The following is a 17,319-nucleotide window of genomic DNA, read 5'->3' as shown; positions in this document are numbered from 1 at the left end:
CGGCAGATTCCACGCACGAACTTTTCAGTGGGATCTGCTAGACAAATGGTCCGGATCACATCTGCAGATGCATCAGCGGATAACCTTATCGCCACGGACAAGGGTGTCTCTTCTGTGGTGGTTGCAGAGTGCTCATCTGTTAGAGGGCCGCAGATTCGGCATACAGGACTGGGTCCTGGTGACCACGGATGCCAGTCTGAGAGGCTGGGGAGCGGTCACACAGGGAAGAAACTTCCAGGGAGTATGGTCAAGCCTGGAGATGTCTCTTCACATAAATATACTGGAGCTAAGAGCGATTTACAATGCTCTAAGTCTGGCAAAAGCCCTGCTTCAGGGTCAGCCGGTGTTGATCCAGTCGGACAACATCACGGCAGTCGCCCACGTAAACAGACAGGGCTGCACAAGAAGCAGGACAGCAATGGCAGAAGCTGCAAGGATTCTTCGCTGGGCGGAAGATCATGTGATAGCACTGTCAGCAGTATTCATTCCGGGAGTGGACAACTGGGAAGCAGACTTCCTCAGCAGACACGATCTACACCCGGGAGAGTGGGGACTTCATCCAGAAGTCTTCCACATGATTGTGAACCGTTGGGAAAAACCAATGGTGGATATGATGGCATCCCGCCTCAACAACAAACTGGACAGGTATTGCGCCAGGTCAAGAGACCCTCAGGCAATAGCTGTGGACGCTCTGGTAACACCGTGGGTGTTCCAGTCAGTGTATGTGTTCCCTCCTCTGCCTCTCATACCAAAAGTACTGAGAATTATACGGCAAAAGGGAGTAAGAACGATACTAGTGGCTCCGGATTGGCCAAGAAGAACTTGGTACCCGGAACTTCAAGAGATGCTCACGGAGGATCCGTGGCCTCTACCTCTAAGACGGGACCTGCTTCAGCAGGGGCCGTGTCTATTCCAAGACTTACCGCGGCTGCGTTTGACGGCATGGCGGTTGAACGCCGAATTCTAAGGGAAAAAGGCATTCCGGAAGAGGTCATTCCTACACTGGTAAAAGCCAGGAAGGAGGTGACTGCACAACATTATCACCGCATTTGGAGGAAATATGTTGCGTGGTGTGAGGCCAGGAAGGCCCCCACGGAGGAATTTCAACTGGGTCGATTCCTACATTTCCTGCAAACAGGATTGTCTATGGGCCTCAAATTGGGGTCCATTAAGGTTCAAATTTCGGCCCTGTCGATTTTCTTCCAGAAAGAATTGGCTTCAGTTCCTGAAGTCCAGACTTTTGTAAAAGGAGTACTACATATACAGCCCCCGGTTGTGCCCCCAGTGGCACCGTGGGATCTTAATGTAGTCTTGGATTTTCTCAAATCCCATTGGTTTGAGCCGCTCAAATCGGTGGAGTTGAAGTATCTTACATGGAAAGTAACCATGCTACTGGCCCTGGCTTCAGCCAGGAGAGTATCAGAATTGGCGGCTTTATCATATAAGAGCCCATATCTGATTTTCCATACGGACAGGGCAGAACTGCGGACGCGTCCTCATTTTCTGCCTAAGGTGGTGTCAGCGTTTCACCTGAACCAGCCTATTGTGGTGCCTGCGGCTATTAACGATTTGGAGGATTCCAAGTTGTTGGACGTGGTCCGGGCATTGAAAATATATATTTCAAGAACGGCGGGAGTCAGAAAGTCTGACTCACTGTTTATATTGTATGCACCCAACAAGATGGGTGCTCCTGCTTCTAAGCAGACGATTGCTCGTTGGATTTGTAGCACAATTCAACTTGCACATTCTGTGGCAGGCTTGCCACAACCTAAATCTGTCAAGGCCCATTCCACAAGGAAAGTGGGCTCATCCTGGGCGGCTGCCCGGGGGGTCTCGGCATTACAACTCTGCCGAGCTGCTACTTGGTCAGGGGCAAACACGTTTGCAAAATTCTACAAATTTGATACCCTGGCTGAGGAGGACCTTGAGTTCTCTCATTCGGTGCTGCAGAGTCATCCGCACTCTCCCGCCCGTTTGGGAGCTTTGGTATAATCCCCATGGTCCTGACGGAGTCCCCAGCATCCACTTAGGACGTTAGAGAAAATAAGAATTTACTTACCGATAATTCTATTTCTCGTAGTCCGTAGTGGATGCTGGGCGCCCATCCCAAGTGCGGATTGTCTGCAATACTTGTACATAGTTATTGTTACAAACAAATTCGGGTTGTTATTGTTGTGAGCCGTCTGTTCAGAGGCTCCTACGTTTGTCATACTGTTAACTGGGTTCAGATCACAAGTTATACGGTGTGATTGGTGTGGCTGGTATGAGTCTTACCCGGGATTCAATATCCTTCCTTATTGTGTACGCTCGTCCGGGCACAGTATCCTAACTGAGGCTTGGAGGAGGGTCATAGGGGGAGGAGCCAGTACACACCACCTAATCCTAAAGCTTTATTTTTGTGCCCTGTCTCCTGCGGAGCCGCTATTCCCCATGGTCCTGACGGAGTCCCCAGCATCCACTACGGACTACGAGAAATAGAATTATCGGTAAGTAAATTCTTATTTTAAGTGCCTAGGCACTGAATCCGGGCCCCCGCCAGTATAAATATTGAATAAAATAGCGGGGCTGAAGCGCGCCATTGAGGGTGCGTGGCTTAGCTTTCACAGCTCTCACCAGCGCCATTTTCTCTCCACAGAGCTGCAGAGACGCTGGCCTTCCTCTCCCCTGCTGTACAAGTAACAGGGTGCAAAAAAAAGGGGGGGGGGGCACAGTGTATTTGGTGCTATTTAATGTAATATAAAGCGCTAACAGGTCTGGGGCTTTATATAAAAGTGTTCAGAACCGGGATAAGCGCTGGGTTGTGAGCTGGCAAACTCCCTCTGTGTTTCTCTGACAGGCTTTACTGTGAGTCTGTCCCCTATATGCCCAGTGTGTTTGTGTGTGTCGCTGCACGTGTGTCGACATGTCTGAGGCAGAGTGCTCTTCCCAGGAGGAGACTGGATTAGGGAAAGAAACGGCTGTGGGAGTGACCCTGTCGGCACCGCCGACTCCTGATTGGGTAAATGTTCTGAGTGCTTTGAATGCGAATGTGGCTCGGTTGAATAAAAGATTGGATAAATCTGAGTCTCAAAACCAGGCATGGAAAAAATCCGTAGAGGATGTGTTGTCCCAGGTTCAGACCCCCTCGGGGTCACAAAAGCGTTCATTTACCCAGATAACAGATACCGACACGGACTCTGACTCCAGTGTCGACTATAGTGATGCCAGATTAAATCCAAAACTGGCTTAAGAGCATTCAGTACATGATTGTGGCGATAAAAGACGTATTACATATCACGGAGGACCCTGCTGTTCCTGATACAAGGGTCTGTATGTTTAAAGGAAAGAAACCTGAGGTAACGTTTCCTCCCTCTCATGAACTGAACACGCTTTTTGAACAGGTCTGGGAAAATCCTGACAAGAAGTTTCAGATTCCCAAGAGAATTCCAGTGGCATATCCGTTCCCCTCGGGGGATAGGGAAAAGTGGGAGTCACCCCCCACTGTGGACAAAGCTTTATCACGGCTGTCCAAATAGGTGGCGCTGCCGTCCCCTGAAACGGCAGCCCTAAAGGAACCTGCGGATCGTAAGCAGGAAAATACTTTGAAATCCATTTATGTCACTACGGGTACGCTGCTCAGACCTGCTGTGGCTTCGGCATGGGTAAGTAGCGCTATTGAAAAATGGGCAGATAACTTGTCATCTGATATAGATACCCTGGACAGGGATAGCGTTCTTTTGACACTGGGTCATATCAGGGACGCTGCAGACTATCTAAAGGAAGCTGCGAGTGATATTGGCCTTTTGGGATCAAGGGCCAATGCCATGGCAGTCTCAGCCAGGAGAGCATTGTGGATTCATCAATGGAATGCCGATGCGGACTCTAAGAAGGCTATGGAGTCTCTGCCGTATAAAGGTGGTGTCTTGTTTGGTGACGGCCTCACTGACCTGGTATCTACGGCTACCGCGGGTAAGTCGGCATTTTTACCTTATGTTGCTGCACAACAAAAGAAAACGCACCACTATCAGATGCAGTCCTTTCGGCCCAATAAATACAAAAAAGGCAGGGGGACTTCCTTCCTTACTTCTAGAGGAAGAGGAAAGGGAAAAAGGTCACGGCTGTGGCAAGTTCCTAAGAGCAGAAGTCCTCCCCGGCTGCTGCCAAATCCACCGCATGACGCTGGGGCTCCTCTGAGGGAGTCGGCACCGGTGGGGGCACGTCTCAAACTCTTCAGTCAATTCTGGGCTCGTTCGGCCCTAGACCCATGGGTTTTAGAAATAGTGTCCCAGGGTTACCAACTAGAGTTTCAAGACGTTCCCCCTCGCCGATTTTTCAAATCGGCCTTACCAGCTTCCCTTCAGGACAGGGAGGTAGTATGCGAAGCAATACAAAAATTGTGTCTAAATCAGGTCATTGTCAGGGTTCCCCTGTGACGCAACAGGGAGAAGGCTTTTATTCCAGCCTGTTCGTGGTCCCGAAGCCAGGCGGCTCAGTCAGACCAATCCTGAACCTCAAATCCCTCAATTTCTACGTAAGGAAATTCAAATTCAAGATGGAATCTCTCCGGGCAGTGATCTCCAGTCTGGAGGAGGGGGAGTTTATGGTGTCGGTAGATATAAAGGATGCCTACTTGCATGTTCCCATTTATCCTCCACATCAGGCTTATCTGAGGTTTGCGATGCAGGATTGCCATTATCCGTTTCAGACGTTGCCGTTTGGTCTGGCCACGGCTCCGAGAATTTTCACCAAAGTAATGGCGGAAATGATGGTTCTCCTGCGCAAGCAGGGAGTCACAATTACCCCGTACTTGGACGATCTCCTGATAAAGGCGAGATCCAAGGAGCAATTACTGCAGAACATTACGCTCTCCCTGACAATTCTGCAACAACATGGTTGGCTCCTAAACCTGCCAAAATCACAGTTGGTTCCGACAACACGGCTGTCATTCTTGGGTATGATTCTAGACACAGACTTGCAGAGAGTCTTTCTTCCAGTGGAAAAGGCTCTGGAAATTCAGAACATGGTCAAACAGATTCTGAAACCTGCAAGGGTGTCGATTCATCAATGCACTCGGTTGCTGGGGAAGATGGTGGCGGCCTACGAGGCCATTCAGTTTGGCAGATTCCATGCCAGGGTGTTTCAGTGGGACCTGTTGGACAAGTGGTCCGGATCGCACCTGCACATGCACCGGAAAATAATCCTGTCCTCAAGGACCAGAATCTCCCTCCTGTGGTGGCTGCACAGCTCTCATCTCTTAGAGGGTCGCAGGTACGGGATTCAGGATTGGATCCTGGTGACCACGGATGCAAGTCTCCGAGGCTGGGGAGCAGTCACACACGGGGAAAATTTCCAGGGAAAATGGTCAAGCCAGGAAGCTTGTCTGCACATAAACATTCTGGAATTAAGGGCCATTTACAACGGCCTTCTGCAAGCGGAACATCTTCTTCGCGGTCTGCCCGTCTTGATTCAGTCGGACAACATAACAGCAGTGGCGTACATAAACCGCCAGGGCGGAACAAAGAGCAGAGCGGCAATGGCAGAGGCCACAAAACTTCTCAGCTGGACGGAAAGACATGCAAGCGCTTTGTCAGCAGACACGATCTCCATCCAGGAGAGTGGGGTCTTCATCAAGAGGTCTTTGCAGAAGTGACAAGTCGTTGGGGAACTCCTCAAATAGACATGATGGCGTCTCGCCTCAACAAGAAACTTCAGAGATATTGTTCCATGTCGAGGGACCCTCAAGCAATAGCGGTGGACGCCCTAGTGACACCGTGGGTGTTTCAGTCGGTCTATGTGTTCCCTCCACTTCCACTCATTCATTCCACTTCATTCACTTCCACTCATTCATTCATTCCACTCAGAGCCTTCTGACGAAGTCGATGACGAAACGCGTTAAGGCGGAGTCAACTGACGCTTGTGCTCCCTGGGGCTGCTGAGTCCTGAAGTCCAGGGCTGGTGTGATCCTACCCGCGGCTCTCCAGCGGTAGTGACTAACGGCGAGGTGAGGACTCTGGTTCCAGTCATTGGCGAGAGATTATTGTGGAATCATGTGGTAACCAGCCCACACTGGTTGCCTGTTGGTATGAGTTGAATTTTACTGTGTATGTCTGTCCATGTTATTTTAATAAATACATTTATGCACTATGGAGTGCCCCCTTCATATGCTTTTTTAACAGATATAGATATACACTGCTCAAAAAAATAAAGGGAACACTAAAATAACACATCCTGGATCTGAATGAATAAAATATTCTTATTAAATACTTTGTTCTTTACATAGTTGAATGTGCTGACAACAAAATCACACAAAAATGATCAATGGAAATCAAATTTATTAACCCATGGAGGTCTAGATTTGGAGTCACCCTCAAAATTAAAGTGGAAAAACACACTACAGGCTGATCCAGCTTTGATGTAATGTCCTTAAAACAAGTCAAAATGAGGCTCAGTAGTGTGTGTGGCCTCCACATGCCTGTATGACCTTCCTACAATGCCTGGGCATGCTCCTGATGAGGTGGCAAATGGTTTCCTGAGGGATCTCCTCCCAGACCTGAACTAAAGCATCCGCCAACTCCTGGACAGTCTGTGGTGCAACGTGGCATTGGTGGATGGAGCGAGACATGATGTCCCAGATGTGCTCGATTGGATTCAGGTCTGGGGAACGAGCGGGCCAGTCCATAGCATCAATGCCTTCGTCTTGCAGGAACTGCTGACACACTCCAGCCACATGAGGTCTAGCATTGTCTTGCATTAGGAGGAACCCAGGGCCAATCGCACCAGCATATGGTCTCACAAGGGGTCTGAGGATCTCATCTCGGTACCTAATGGCAGTCAGGCTACCTCTGGTGAGCACATGGAGGGCTGTGCGGCCCCCCAAAGAAATGCCACCCCACACCATTACTGACCCACTGCCAAACCGGTCATGCTGGAGGATGTTGCAGGCAGCAGAACGTTCTCCTTGGCGTCTCCAGACTCTGTCACATGTGCTCAGTGAGAACCTGCTTTCATCTGTGAAGAGCACAGGGCGCCAGTGGCGAATTTGCCAATCTTGGTGTTCTCTGGCAAATGCCAAATGTCCTGCACGGTGTTGGGCTGTAAGCACAACCCCCACCTGTGGACGTCGGGCCCTCATACCACCCTCATGGAGTCTGTTTCTGATCGTTTGAGTAGACACATGCACATTTGTGGCTTGCTGGAGGTCATTTTGCAGGGCTCTGGCAGTGCTCCTCCTGTTCCTCCTTGCACAAAGGCGGAGGTAGCGGTCCTGCTGCTGGGTTGTTGCCCTCCTACGGCCTCCTCCACGTCTCCTGATGTACTGGCCTGTCTCCTGGTAGCGCCTCCATGCTCTGGACACTACGCTGACAGACACAGCAAACCTTCTTGCCACAGCTCGCATTGATGTGCCATCCTGGATGAGCTGCACTACCTGAGCCACTTGTGTGGGTTGTAGGGAGGTCATACAGGCACGTGGAGGCCACACACACTACTGAGCCTCATTTTGACTTGTTTTAAGGACATTACATCAATGTTGGATCAGCCTGTAGTGTGTTTTTCCACTTTTATTTTGAGGGTGACTCCAAATCCAGATCTCCATGGGTTAATAAATTTGATTTCCATTGATAATTTTTGTGTGATTTTGTTGTCAGCACATTCAACTATGTAAAGAACAAAGTATTTAATAAGAATATTTCATTCATTCAGATCTAGGACGTGTTATTTTAGTGTTCCCTTTATTTTTTTGAGCAGTGTGTGTGTGTATGTATAGATATTTTTATATATATATATATATATATATATATATATACTGTAGTATGGTAGGCAATATTTATATGCACGGTTTCTTTTCAATAAGTTGTCCTCTAAGTTAAGTATAGATAAATTCTACATTCGATATAGAGAACCATTTTTCTTTCTTTTATCATGACATCCCATCCAAAATTTTCAATTTAGTGAAAATAAAGAAATACCAGTCACGTACTATTACTGTTTTGTTCCAAGTTCCCAAATATGCTGCAACGTGTATACTGTGATAGTATCTATACAGTGTATATATAAATGTGAAAGCCCTCACTCACTCACTGACTCGTCACTAATTCTCTTACTTCCCGATATGTTAGGAAGATGAAATGTAACACAGGTATTCTTCAGGTGGGAAATAGGAAAAGAACATAATTAGAATTTTAATAAACCTCCCCTAAGGGGATGAACAGGGGGTTGACATAATGTCGTCATTGCGTGGCTTGCGTTGCGTGAACGAAAATGGACGATCAGATCAAAATTTGGATTGCACCTCCAGTGTGTAGAATTTAATAAACAACAGAAATGGTCCTGTCACTTTGTACCCTATCTGCTATGGGTGCTCCTCTGGTAACCACAAGAACCATAGATTTATATTTACTTACTTTAAGACGTCTCAAACTTACATCTCTATAGATTTACCACATTTTTAACACTCGTTTATATTTACAACTGTAAAAATCAGAAACTCCCGTGCGAAGAACGGGCAGAACATCTAGTTACCAAATACTAGAACACGTATGTGTGTGGCTTTACCAAACACTACCTTCTGAACAAATGTATTAACACTTGCTTACATAGTGCCAGCCTATTCCATTGTGTTTCACAAGTGAGAACAAAGAGCAATACAACGATACTGGGGCAATAACAGTTAAAGTGGTTAGAGGGCCCTGCTCGCAAGCATAAAATCTATACGAAACTAGTAATGTGGGGGGGTCATTCCAACCCGTTCGCACGCAGCGGTTTATCGCTGCAGTGCGATCGGGTGCGGAATGTGCATGCGCAGCGGCCGCAGTGCGTGACGTTGCCGGTTACGTTGCGGCTTAAGAAGAAAGCAGTCGCCGGACGGACCGCCAAGAAGATTGACAGGAAGAGGGCGGTGCAGGGAGGATCCGGAGCGTTTGGAGCCGTTTTCGGGGAGTGGTAAAACGCAGGCGTGCCCAGGAGAACGGAGGGCGGAGGAGTGACGTCAAAGCCGAGCCCATCATCGCTGGATCCATCGCACCGGCTAAGTAGGTATAAGGCTGGTCTTGTTTTGTGTGAATTTTTTTTTAGCTTAGCAGGGCTGCCAAGCGATCGCAGCCCTGCTAAGCTAAAATACACTCCCCCATAGACGTGGGCTAGTTGATCGCAGCAGCAGCAAAATGTTGCTGACTGCGATCAACGCGGAATGACCACCGTGAAACGAGAGGGTTAATGCTACATTGTAAGTGGGTCCAGCCAGGTTTCAGAGGTTCTTGGTGGGCTGTATGAACCAGTCACACTGCAGTGTTGGTCGGGGTCAGCGGGATGTTTGAGTGTAGAAAGAGAACATACAGTATGTAAATTAATCTGTGGACTATGTGGATGGAATGTAATTAGGTAGAATATGTTCTGAAGGTTATTTGTGTGGTTCTGGAATTTGATAAGTTTCCCGAAGAGGTGAGAATGCCGGGAAGGACAGTTCCAGAATCAAGCTGCACTTTTTCTTCGATGAGTACTATTTTATTGTTCAGCAAAAACATAACAAAAAAAAAATGTTCCGTGGTTAATGGATTCATTATATTCTATACATTTACAACTTTGATAAGTCTTCAGTGGGCTACAACCTCCGCTAATGGTGTTACTACCGCCAAGCAATAGAGGTAGAACACTACAGTCATTTCACACTGTGAAAATGGCAATTTTGTAGACTGAGACGATATCCCTCTTTTCAGTAGGAGCCTATCAATCAATATTCTCAAGACTTAAGTTACGAGTTCCCTAACAATAAGCAATAATTCTGTAAGCATTACATTTCTCTGTGTTGTCACTATTTTGAGTATTTATAGTCTCATGAAAGTTCGTTCAACCTACAAAACCGCTGTCTACACTGTGTTTAGTAGACCAATTCATACAGCAGCCCCACGGAGGAGATATATTTAAATAGCAAGTCAATTACTTTTTATGCTTGTGTTTTTTCATGTCAACTCCTACAAATCATTATATTGTTTTCAAAATCTCTCAGGTAGTCAAACAAAAATGTCTGGCAGGCAGTCTTTCTGCTATACAGACACCGGCTTACAGCTCTCTTCGTGTGATGGTAGAGGAGGGAGAATGAAGATGCCACAGTCAAAACAGAGCTCATAGTGGAGTTCCAGCGCCTCTCTGCTCACTCAATGTGCCATGTCACTGTGGTTGCTGTCGTAGTTTAGAATTGTAAAACACCAACTCATTAACAGCAGGCTAAAGAAACAGGGGAGATAGCTAATATCAATATTCTATTTATAGCCTGCCACAGTCCTCTATACGGCAAAAACATTCTCATTTTTGGCTACTTTATTACCTTGCCACTTTTGAATACTATCCAGGTAATTGGCTGTTAATATGCATGGAAAGTGGCTGACAACCTGCTCTCTGCACGGCTCCGGCTCCAGCAGTTCCATACACATTGCCGAGAGGCTCTTGCTAGCGAACAAAAAGTGCAGCTTAATGCAGGAACTGTCCTTATCAGACGGGAGGGAAGCGCACAGTGGTACAGCACACGAGATGAGCAGACCCGCTGTGCTTAGAAGCAATCTTCTGATAGAAGCCTGTAAAACTGACTCACCAGGAGCAAATCTGCAGCAAAACGTCGGCACAAATAACAAATATGTGGTTACATTTTGCTGCCTTTACAATAAGAACAATGTGCCCCTTAGCTGTACATCATGAACATTTGGTTATCGTCTTACAAATGTGTGTTCATCTGATCAACATGTTCCTCCTAGAACACACTTATCTTGGCACGTGTCCGTCCTTGTCTGTGTTCGGTTATCTTTTCTTTGCTTTTTTTTGCAAAACTAATGACACTTTGCTAAGCAAATGTTTTCTTAGGATATAAATAGCTGCAGTTCCTGCTCTTTGAAGGTGTCTTATTCAGAGCAGGAGCATTTTATTATATCTGCTTGTTCAGTCTGTCATCCATTTATGCATCTATGTGTATTTGTATTCATTACCTATAAAAGGACGACATGTCTTGCATACACATTTCTATAAGTGCTATTATAGGTAGTGCCCATCCAAATTGATTATTCAGGGTTAATTTCGAATGCAAAACTAATGAGGGTCAGGGATCTCATTTCTGTTACCCCTGGTGTTCCCCCCCCCCCCCCCCCCTCCCCCTTGTTGTCTCTGCCTAGCAGTATTCAGCAATGTCACACACCTTTTCTGTTTCCTTAATCTTGCATGTAATGCATCCCTAATTTATTAAATGGATGGTAACATAACAAGTAGTTGCCAGTGGGATCATCTATAGCCATGATGCAATAGTGAGGACAGGGGCTACATGTGACAGGAGCAGTGACATGATGTGAGGACCGGAATGGACACAGTAGGAAGCCACAGACTGAGAGTTATATAGTTGAAGGAGCAGGGTCCCCAGCAGCACAGAGTATATCAGGAGATGAGGGATGTATCAGTGAGGACAGGGCTGTATGTGACAGGGGCAGTGACATGATGTGAGGAGGGGACTGGAGGCAGCAGGAAGTCACAGACTGAGAGTTATATAGTGGGAGGAGCATGGTCCCCCAGCAGCACAGAGTATATCAGGAGATAGCAATGTATCAGTGAGGACAGGGCTGCATGTGACAGGGGCAGTGATATGATGTGAGGAGAGGAATGGAGGCAGCAGGAAGCCACAGACTGAGCGTTATATAGTGGAAGGAGCAGGGTCCCCAGCAGCACAGAGTATATCAGAAGGTGAGTGATGTATTGGTGAGGATAGGGATGTATGTGACAGGAGTAGAGACATGATGTGAGGACGCAGTAGGAAGCCACAGACTGAGGGTTATATAGGGAAAGTTCAGCATCCCCAAGCATAATTAGCAATATTAGTAATATAATGATTCTGCCAATTTTATGCTGAAATATTGTGACTAAAGTTTATCCAACGGTATAGGAACTGGGCAGCTATATATGCGAGGGTGGTTCAATAAGTGAGGTAACAAGACCTCCCATTGCGTAAATTTATTTAACTTGTATATACTGTATCCGTAACCTTTGTGAACCCTTCAGAATGTCCTATAATTCTGCTGAAATTTGGCATAAAATTATCTCAGATTTTCACACAAGTCCTAAAACTAGATAAAGAGAACCAAATCAAACAAATAGACAAAAACAAATTAGACGTGCCCATTTTTTTATTGAGGAAAATTATCCAATATCACATATCTGTGAGTGGCAAAAGTATGTGAACCTTTAGGCTTAGCAGATATTTTGGAGAGGAAATTAGAGTCAGGTATTTTCAGTCTATGGGATGACAATCAGATGTGCATGGACAACCTGTCTTTTTAAAAGAACGCAGATCTATCAAAGTCTGATGTTCACAACACATGTTTGAGGAAGTGTATCATGCCATGGACAAAGGTGATTTCTGAGGACCTCAGAAGAAGAGTTGTTGATGCTCATTAGGCTGAAAAAGGTTACAAAACCATCTCTAAAGAGTTTGGACTCCACCAATCAACAGTCAGACAGATTGTGTACAAAAGGAGGAAATTCCAGACCATTATTACCCTCCCCAGGAGTGGTCGACCAACAAAGATCACTTCAAGAGCAGGGTGTCTGATAGTTTGCAAAGGTCACAAAGGAACCCAAGGTAACCTCTAAGCAACTGAAGACCTTTCTCACATTAGCTAATGTTAATGTTCAGGAGTCCACCATCAGGAGGACACTGAACAACAATGGTGTGCATGGCAGGATTGCAAGGAGAAAACCCCTGCTCTCCAAAAAGAACATTGCTGCCTGTCTGCAGTTTACTAAAGATCCAAGCCAGAAGGCTATTGGAACAGTGTTTTGTGGACAGATGAGTCCAAAATAGAGCTTTTTGGTTTAAATGAGAACGTTATGTTTGGAGAAAGGAGAACACTGCATTCCAGCATAAAAACCTCACCATCTGTGAAACGCGGTGGTGGTGTCATGGTTTGGGCCTGTTTTGCTGCATCTGGCCCATGACATCTTGCAATCATCGATGGGACAATGAATTCTGAAGTATTCCAGAATATTCTAAAGGAAAATATCAGGACATCCGTCCATGAGCTGTATCTCAAGAGAACGTTGGTCATGCAGCAAGACAATGACCCAGAGCACACAAGTAATTCGACCAAAGAATGGTTAAAGAATAACAAATATAAAATTTTGAAATGGCCAAGTCAAAGTCCTGACCTTAATCCAATGGAAATGTTGTAGAAGGACCTGAAGTGAGCAGTTCATGGGAGGAAACCCACCAACATACAGTAACAGAGTGGAAGTTGCTTTGTATGGCGGAATGGGGTAAAATGCCTCCAAGCCGATGTTCAGGACCAATCAACAATTACCTGAAATGTTTCCATGCAGTTATTGCAGCACATGGGGGTCACACCAGATACTAAAAGCAAAGGGTCACATACTTTACCACTCGCAGATATGTGATATTGGATCATTTTTCACAATAAAGAAATTAGCACATTTAAAAAAAATTGTCTCATTTGTTTGATTTGGTCTCTTTATCTACTTTTAGGACTGGTGTGAGAATCTGAGGTAGTTTTAGGCCAAATTTCAGCAGAAATATAGAAAATTCTGAAGGGTTCACAAACTTTTAAGCACCACTGTATAATCAGTAGTATGGCCTTGGTGCAGATTTTTCCACATAGTCGCCATTCTTTTCTAAGCATTTGTTCCACCAGTAAACCAAGGCATCTATATCGGCATAGAAGATATATGATGCATATTTTGTACTAAACTGTGTGGTGGGACGCATGGCGTGTCTTAGGGATCTATGCAATGACTGTCGGATCCTCTCCGGAGAGGATGCGACAGGTCAGTATTCGATTTTCGGGCGTTTTCGACTATTTTGGTCCCATTTTCGACATGCCAATCCGATTTATTTTAAAGTCGAATTGGCATTGTCAAAAATGGGCCAAAAACCTGTAGAAAACGCCCGCAAATTCGACAAAGTACATGTATCGGCGGCAAATTCGCCGATAGATGTACTTTTCTACAGTGTCAATTTTTTCCGACAGTCGGAAAAATGACACTGTCATTGAATAGGTCGAATGCAAATTCAACCTATTTCTGTCGAAAAGTGTCGGTTTTTCCGACTGTCGGAAAAACCGGCACGAATTGAATAGACCCCATAGTCACAAAGTCCGTATCACTGTTTGAGGATACGTGTATGTGTACACATCTGTACTGTAATCATTTTGTCTTCCCCCTGTGATTGGAAATCTTATGCGTACATCCCCCTGTATTCTGAATCATCTACAGTATACACCCGCACCATTCCTCCGTCCGCCAGAGCAGCTGACGTCACTAGTAACGGCACCTATGCCATCCCCAGGCTTGCAGTAAGTTCTGTACAGAATAAGGCATTTGTGTCTGCTTAGTCGGGTGCTGTGGTTTTTGTTCAGAGATTTCCACGTGTACGAGTTTTAATATGTTTTTGTTTTGTAATATGTATTTTTATTTATTGTTATATTCCACAAGGTCTCAAACTCGGTCCTCAGGACCCCACACGGTTCATGTTTTGCAGGTCACCTGTAGATTTTTAAAATGTGACAGTTGGTGATACACAGGGCACCTGTTGGGTGACATGGAAAATGTGAACCATGTGGGGTCATGAGGACCGAGTTTGAGAAACACTGTTATATTCAATTAAAGTAATATTAAATCCTATTTGGGAGAACAGCAATTTAAAGATACAGAGAACGCCGGAAAGCCTCTGTACATGGCATGTCACACGTCATAGATGGGAACAGGCTAAAAACATCAGCAACTCTTTTTACCATGGGTCAGCTATCAATGCAACATGTTATCAAAGGCTGGTGGTGGTTCCGTCTTTCTGTTTACTAGCTGACGTGAACCTGTAACATCCCACTCATTTTATGCTGTCCTGTTCTTCCTTCCCCCAGGCCCCACAGTTCTGGAAGTATTTAATACTCTCCTGAAGCATTTGACGCTCAGTGTTGACTTTGAGCTGGGAGACCGGAGGAGTTCTGCAGGTAGCGCAGTCTTCAGTTCCAGCACGAGGGAGAGTGATGAGCGGATTGTTCAGAACGCCATCATTCAGACCATCGGTAAGTAATGTCCACCTCTTTCTGTATTCAGAAGCTTCTTCCCTGAACTTTGTATTTGCTAGAATGTTTATCATTTAGCCTTGTACAGTATGTGGCTTTGTTTGACAATGTATCTATTCCCCTAGTGTTCACACGTTTGGCCCGATTCAGCATGGAAGGCAGGTACGATTGCAGTCGCATGCTGGGGCCCTTTGTAGTGTTCGCACGACCCAAGAATCCTCGCTGCGCGTGCGCACAATGTTAAATGTGACGGCATCTCGCATCTGCGAACGCCTCTGCCTGATTGACAGGCAGAGACGTTCGCGGGGCAGGGAGTTGGCGTCGGGGGAGCGTTTTCGGGGTGCGGTCCGGACAACGCAGGCATGTACAGATTGTTTCTGGGGCGGGCCGCGGAGGCTGTGAGACGTCACCCAGCCGCCGCCGAGACCCGGAACATGTTAGGTAGCCATCTGCCTAGGTATAGGGCTACCCTAAACATGAGAGAGAATCGCCGCTGTTTGAGCCTTTCACGTGTGTGCGGGTAGGGGGCTGGATCCGGCGTACGGGGCGGACTTGCCCTGTGCTGTGCTCCCATCGCATGCTAGAGAAAAGGATTGTAGGTGTGCGATTTTTCGCACATCTACAATCCATGCTGAATTAGGCCCTTTGTTTTTAAGAATAGTAGGGCTGCCTTACTAGTGTTATATGCTGAGAGTCTACACACATTCGCTTCATCACTGTTGAGAATGGTGTCACGCACCTCCCTTACCCCTGCTGTGCACTGAGGATGGTCTCACACACACCTTATCCCTGTTGTGCACTGAGGATGGTCTCACACACACCTTATCCCTATTGTGCACTGAGGATGGTCTCACACACACTTTATCCCTATTGTGCACTGAGGATGGTCTCACACACACCTTATCCCTATTGTGCACTGAGGATGGTCTCACACACACCTTATCCCTATTGTGCACTGAGGATGGTCTCACACACCCACTTTATCCTTGTTGTGCACTGAGAATGATCCCACACACACACACCTTACCCCTGTTGTGCACTGAGGATGGTCTCACACACACCTTATCCCTATTGTGCACTGAGGATGGTCTCACACACCCACACCTTATCCCTGTTGTGCACTGAGGATGGTCTCACACACACCTTATCCCCATTGTGCACTGAGGATGGCCTCACGCGCCCAACATACAGTATCCCTGTTGTGCACGGAGGATGGTCTCACACACACCTTATCCTTGTTGTGCACTGATAGTGGTCTCAAACACCCACCTTATCCCTGCATTGCACTGAGGATGGTGTCACACATCCAACATAAATCATTATGCACGGAGGATTATCCCTATTGTGCACTGAGGATGGTCTCACACACACTTTATCCCTATTGTGCACTGAGGATGGTCTCACACACACCTTATCCCTATTGTGCACTGAGGATGGTCTCACACACACCTTATCCCTATTGTGCACTGAGGATGGTCTCACACACCCACTTTATCCTTGTTGTGCACTGAGAATGATCCCACACACACACACCTTACCCCTGTTGTGCACTGAGGATGGTCTCACACACACCTTATCCCTATTGTGCACTGAGGATGGTCTCACACACACCTTATCCCTATTGTGCACTGAGGATGGTCTCACACACCCACACCTTATCCCTGTTGTGCACTGAGGATGGTCTCACACACACCTTATCCCCATTGTGCACTGAGGATGGCCTCACGCGCCCAACATACAGTATCCCTGTTGTGCACGGAGGATGGTCTCACACACACCTTATCCTTGTTGTGCACTGATAGTGGTCTCAAACACCCACCTTATCCCTGCATTGCACTGAGGATGGTCTCACACACACCTTATCCCTGCATTGCACTGAGGATGGTGTCACACATCCAACATAATCATTATGCACGGAGGATTGTTTGAACACCTTTATCTTATAATGGTTGTGCACTGGGGAAGGCCTCACACACCACCTTATCACTATTATACACTGAGTATGTAGTGGTCCTTTTGCACCGTTTTAATATGGTGGTGAGGCTTACACATCAAATCTCGACCTTATTAATACCGGGAGGGGTGGAGGATATAGTTGATTCATATCGCTGACTGAGCTGGCCATCAGTTGTTGCAATCACCTACTCAGCGGATTGTCATTTGCCCGTGCTCTGAAATTCTTCTTTCCAGCAGAGATCTTGGGACTAATCCCTAATGCTGTAAAGAATAGCGACATTGCACAAGCAGGCTTATATGGTATTTGTGATGCAGCACA

At 46.4% G+C, this 17,319-nt stretch overlaps 1 protein-coding gene across 2 annotated transcripts in view; it reads left to right on the top strand.

Annotated features, from left to right (window-relative positions):
- Positions 1 to 17,319, top strand: part of EFR3A (EFR3 homolog A) — a 361,435-nt gene that overhangs the window by 193,567 nt on the left and 150,549 nt on the right. For both annotated transcript variants that reach the window (XM_063921270.1, XM_063921271.1), the window contains one exon: positions 14,880 to 15,044. In XM_063921270.1, the coding sequence (XP_063777340.1) occupies positions 14,880 to 15,044 (165 nt within the window). The remainder of the gene's footprint in view (positions 1 to 14,879; positions 15,045 to 17,319) is intronic.

This window comes from Pseudophryne corroboree, chromosome 5 (genome assembly GCF_028390025.1).
Source record: "Pseudophryne corroboree isolate aPseCor3 chromosome 5, aPseCor3.hap2, whole genome shotgun sequence".
Lineage (NCBI taxonomy): Eukaryota > Metazoa > Chordata > Amphibia > Anura > Myobatrachidae > Pseudophryne > Pseudophryne corroboree.
The sequence above is the reverse complement of the archived record's forward strand: the minus strand, read 5'-3'. Positions and strand labels throughout refer to the sequence as shown.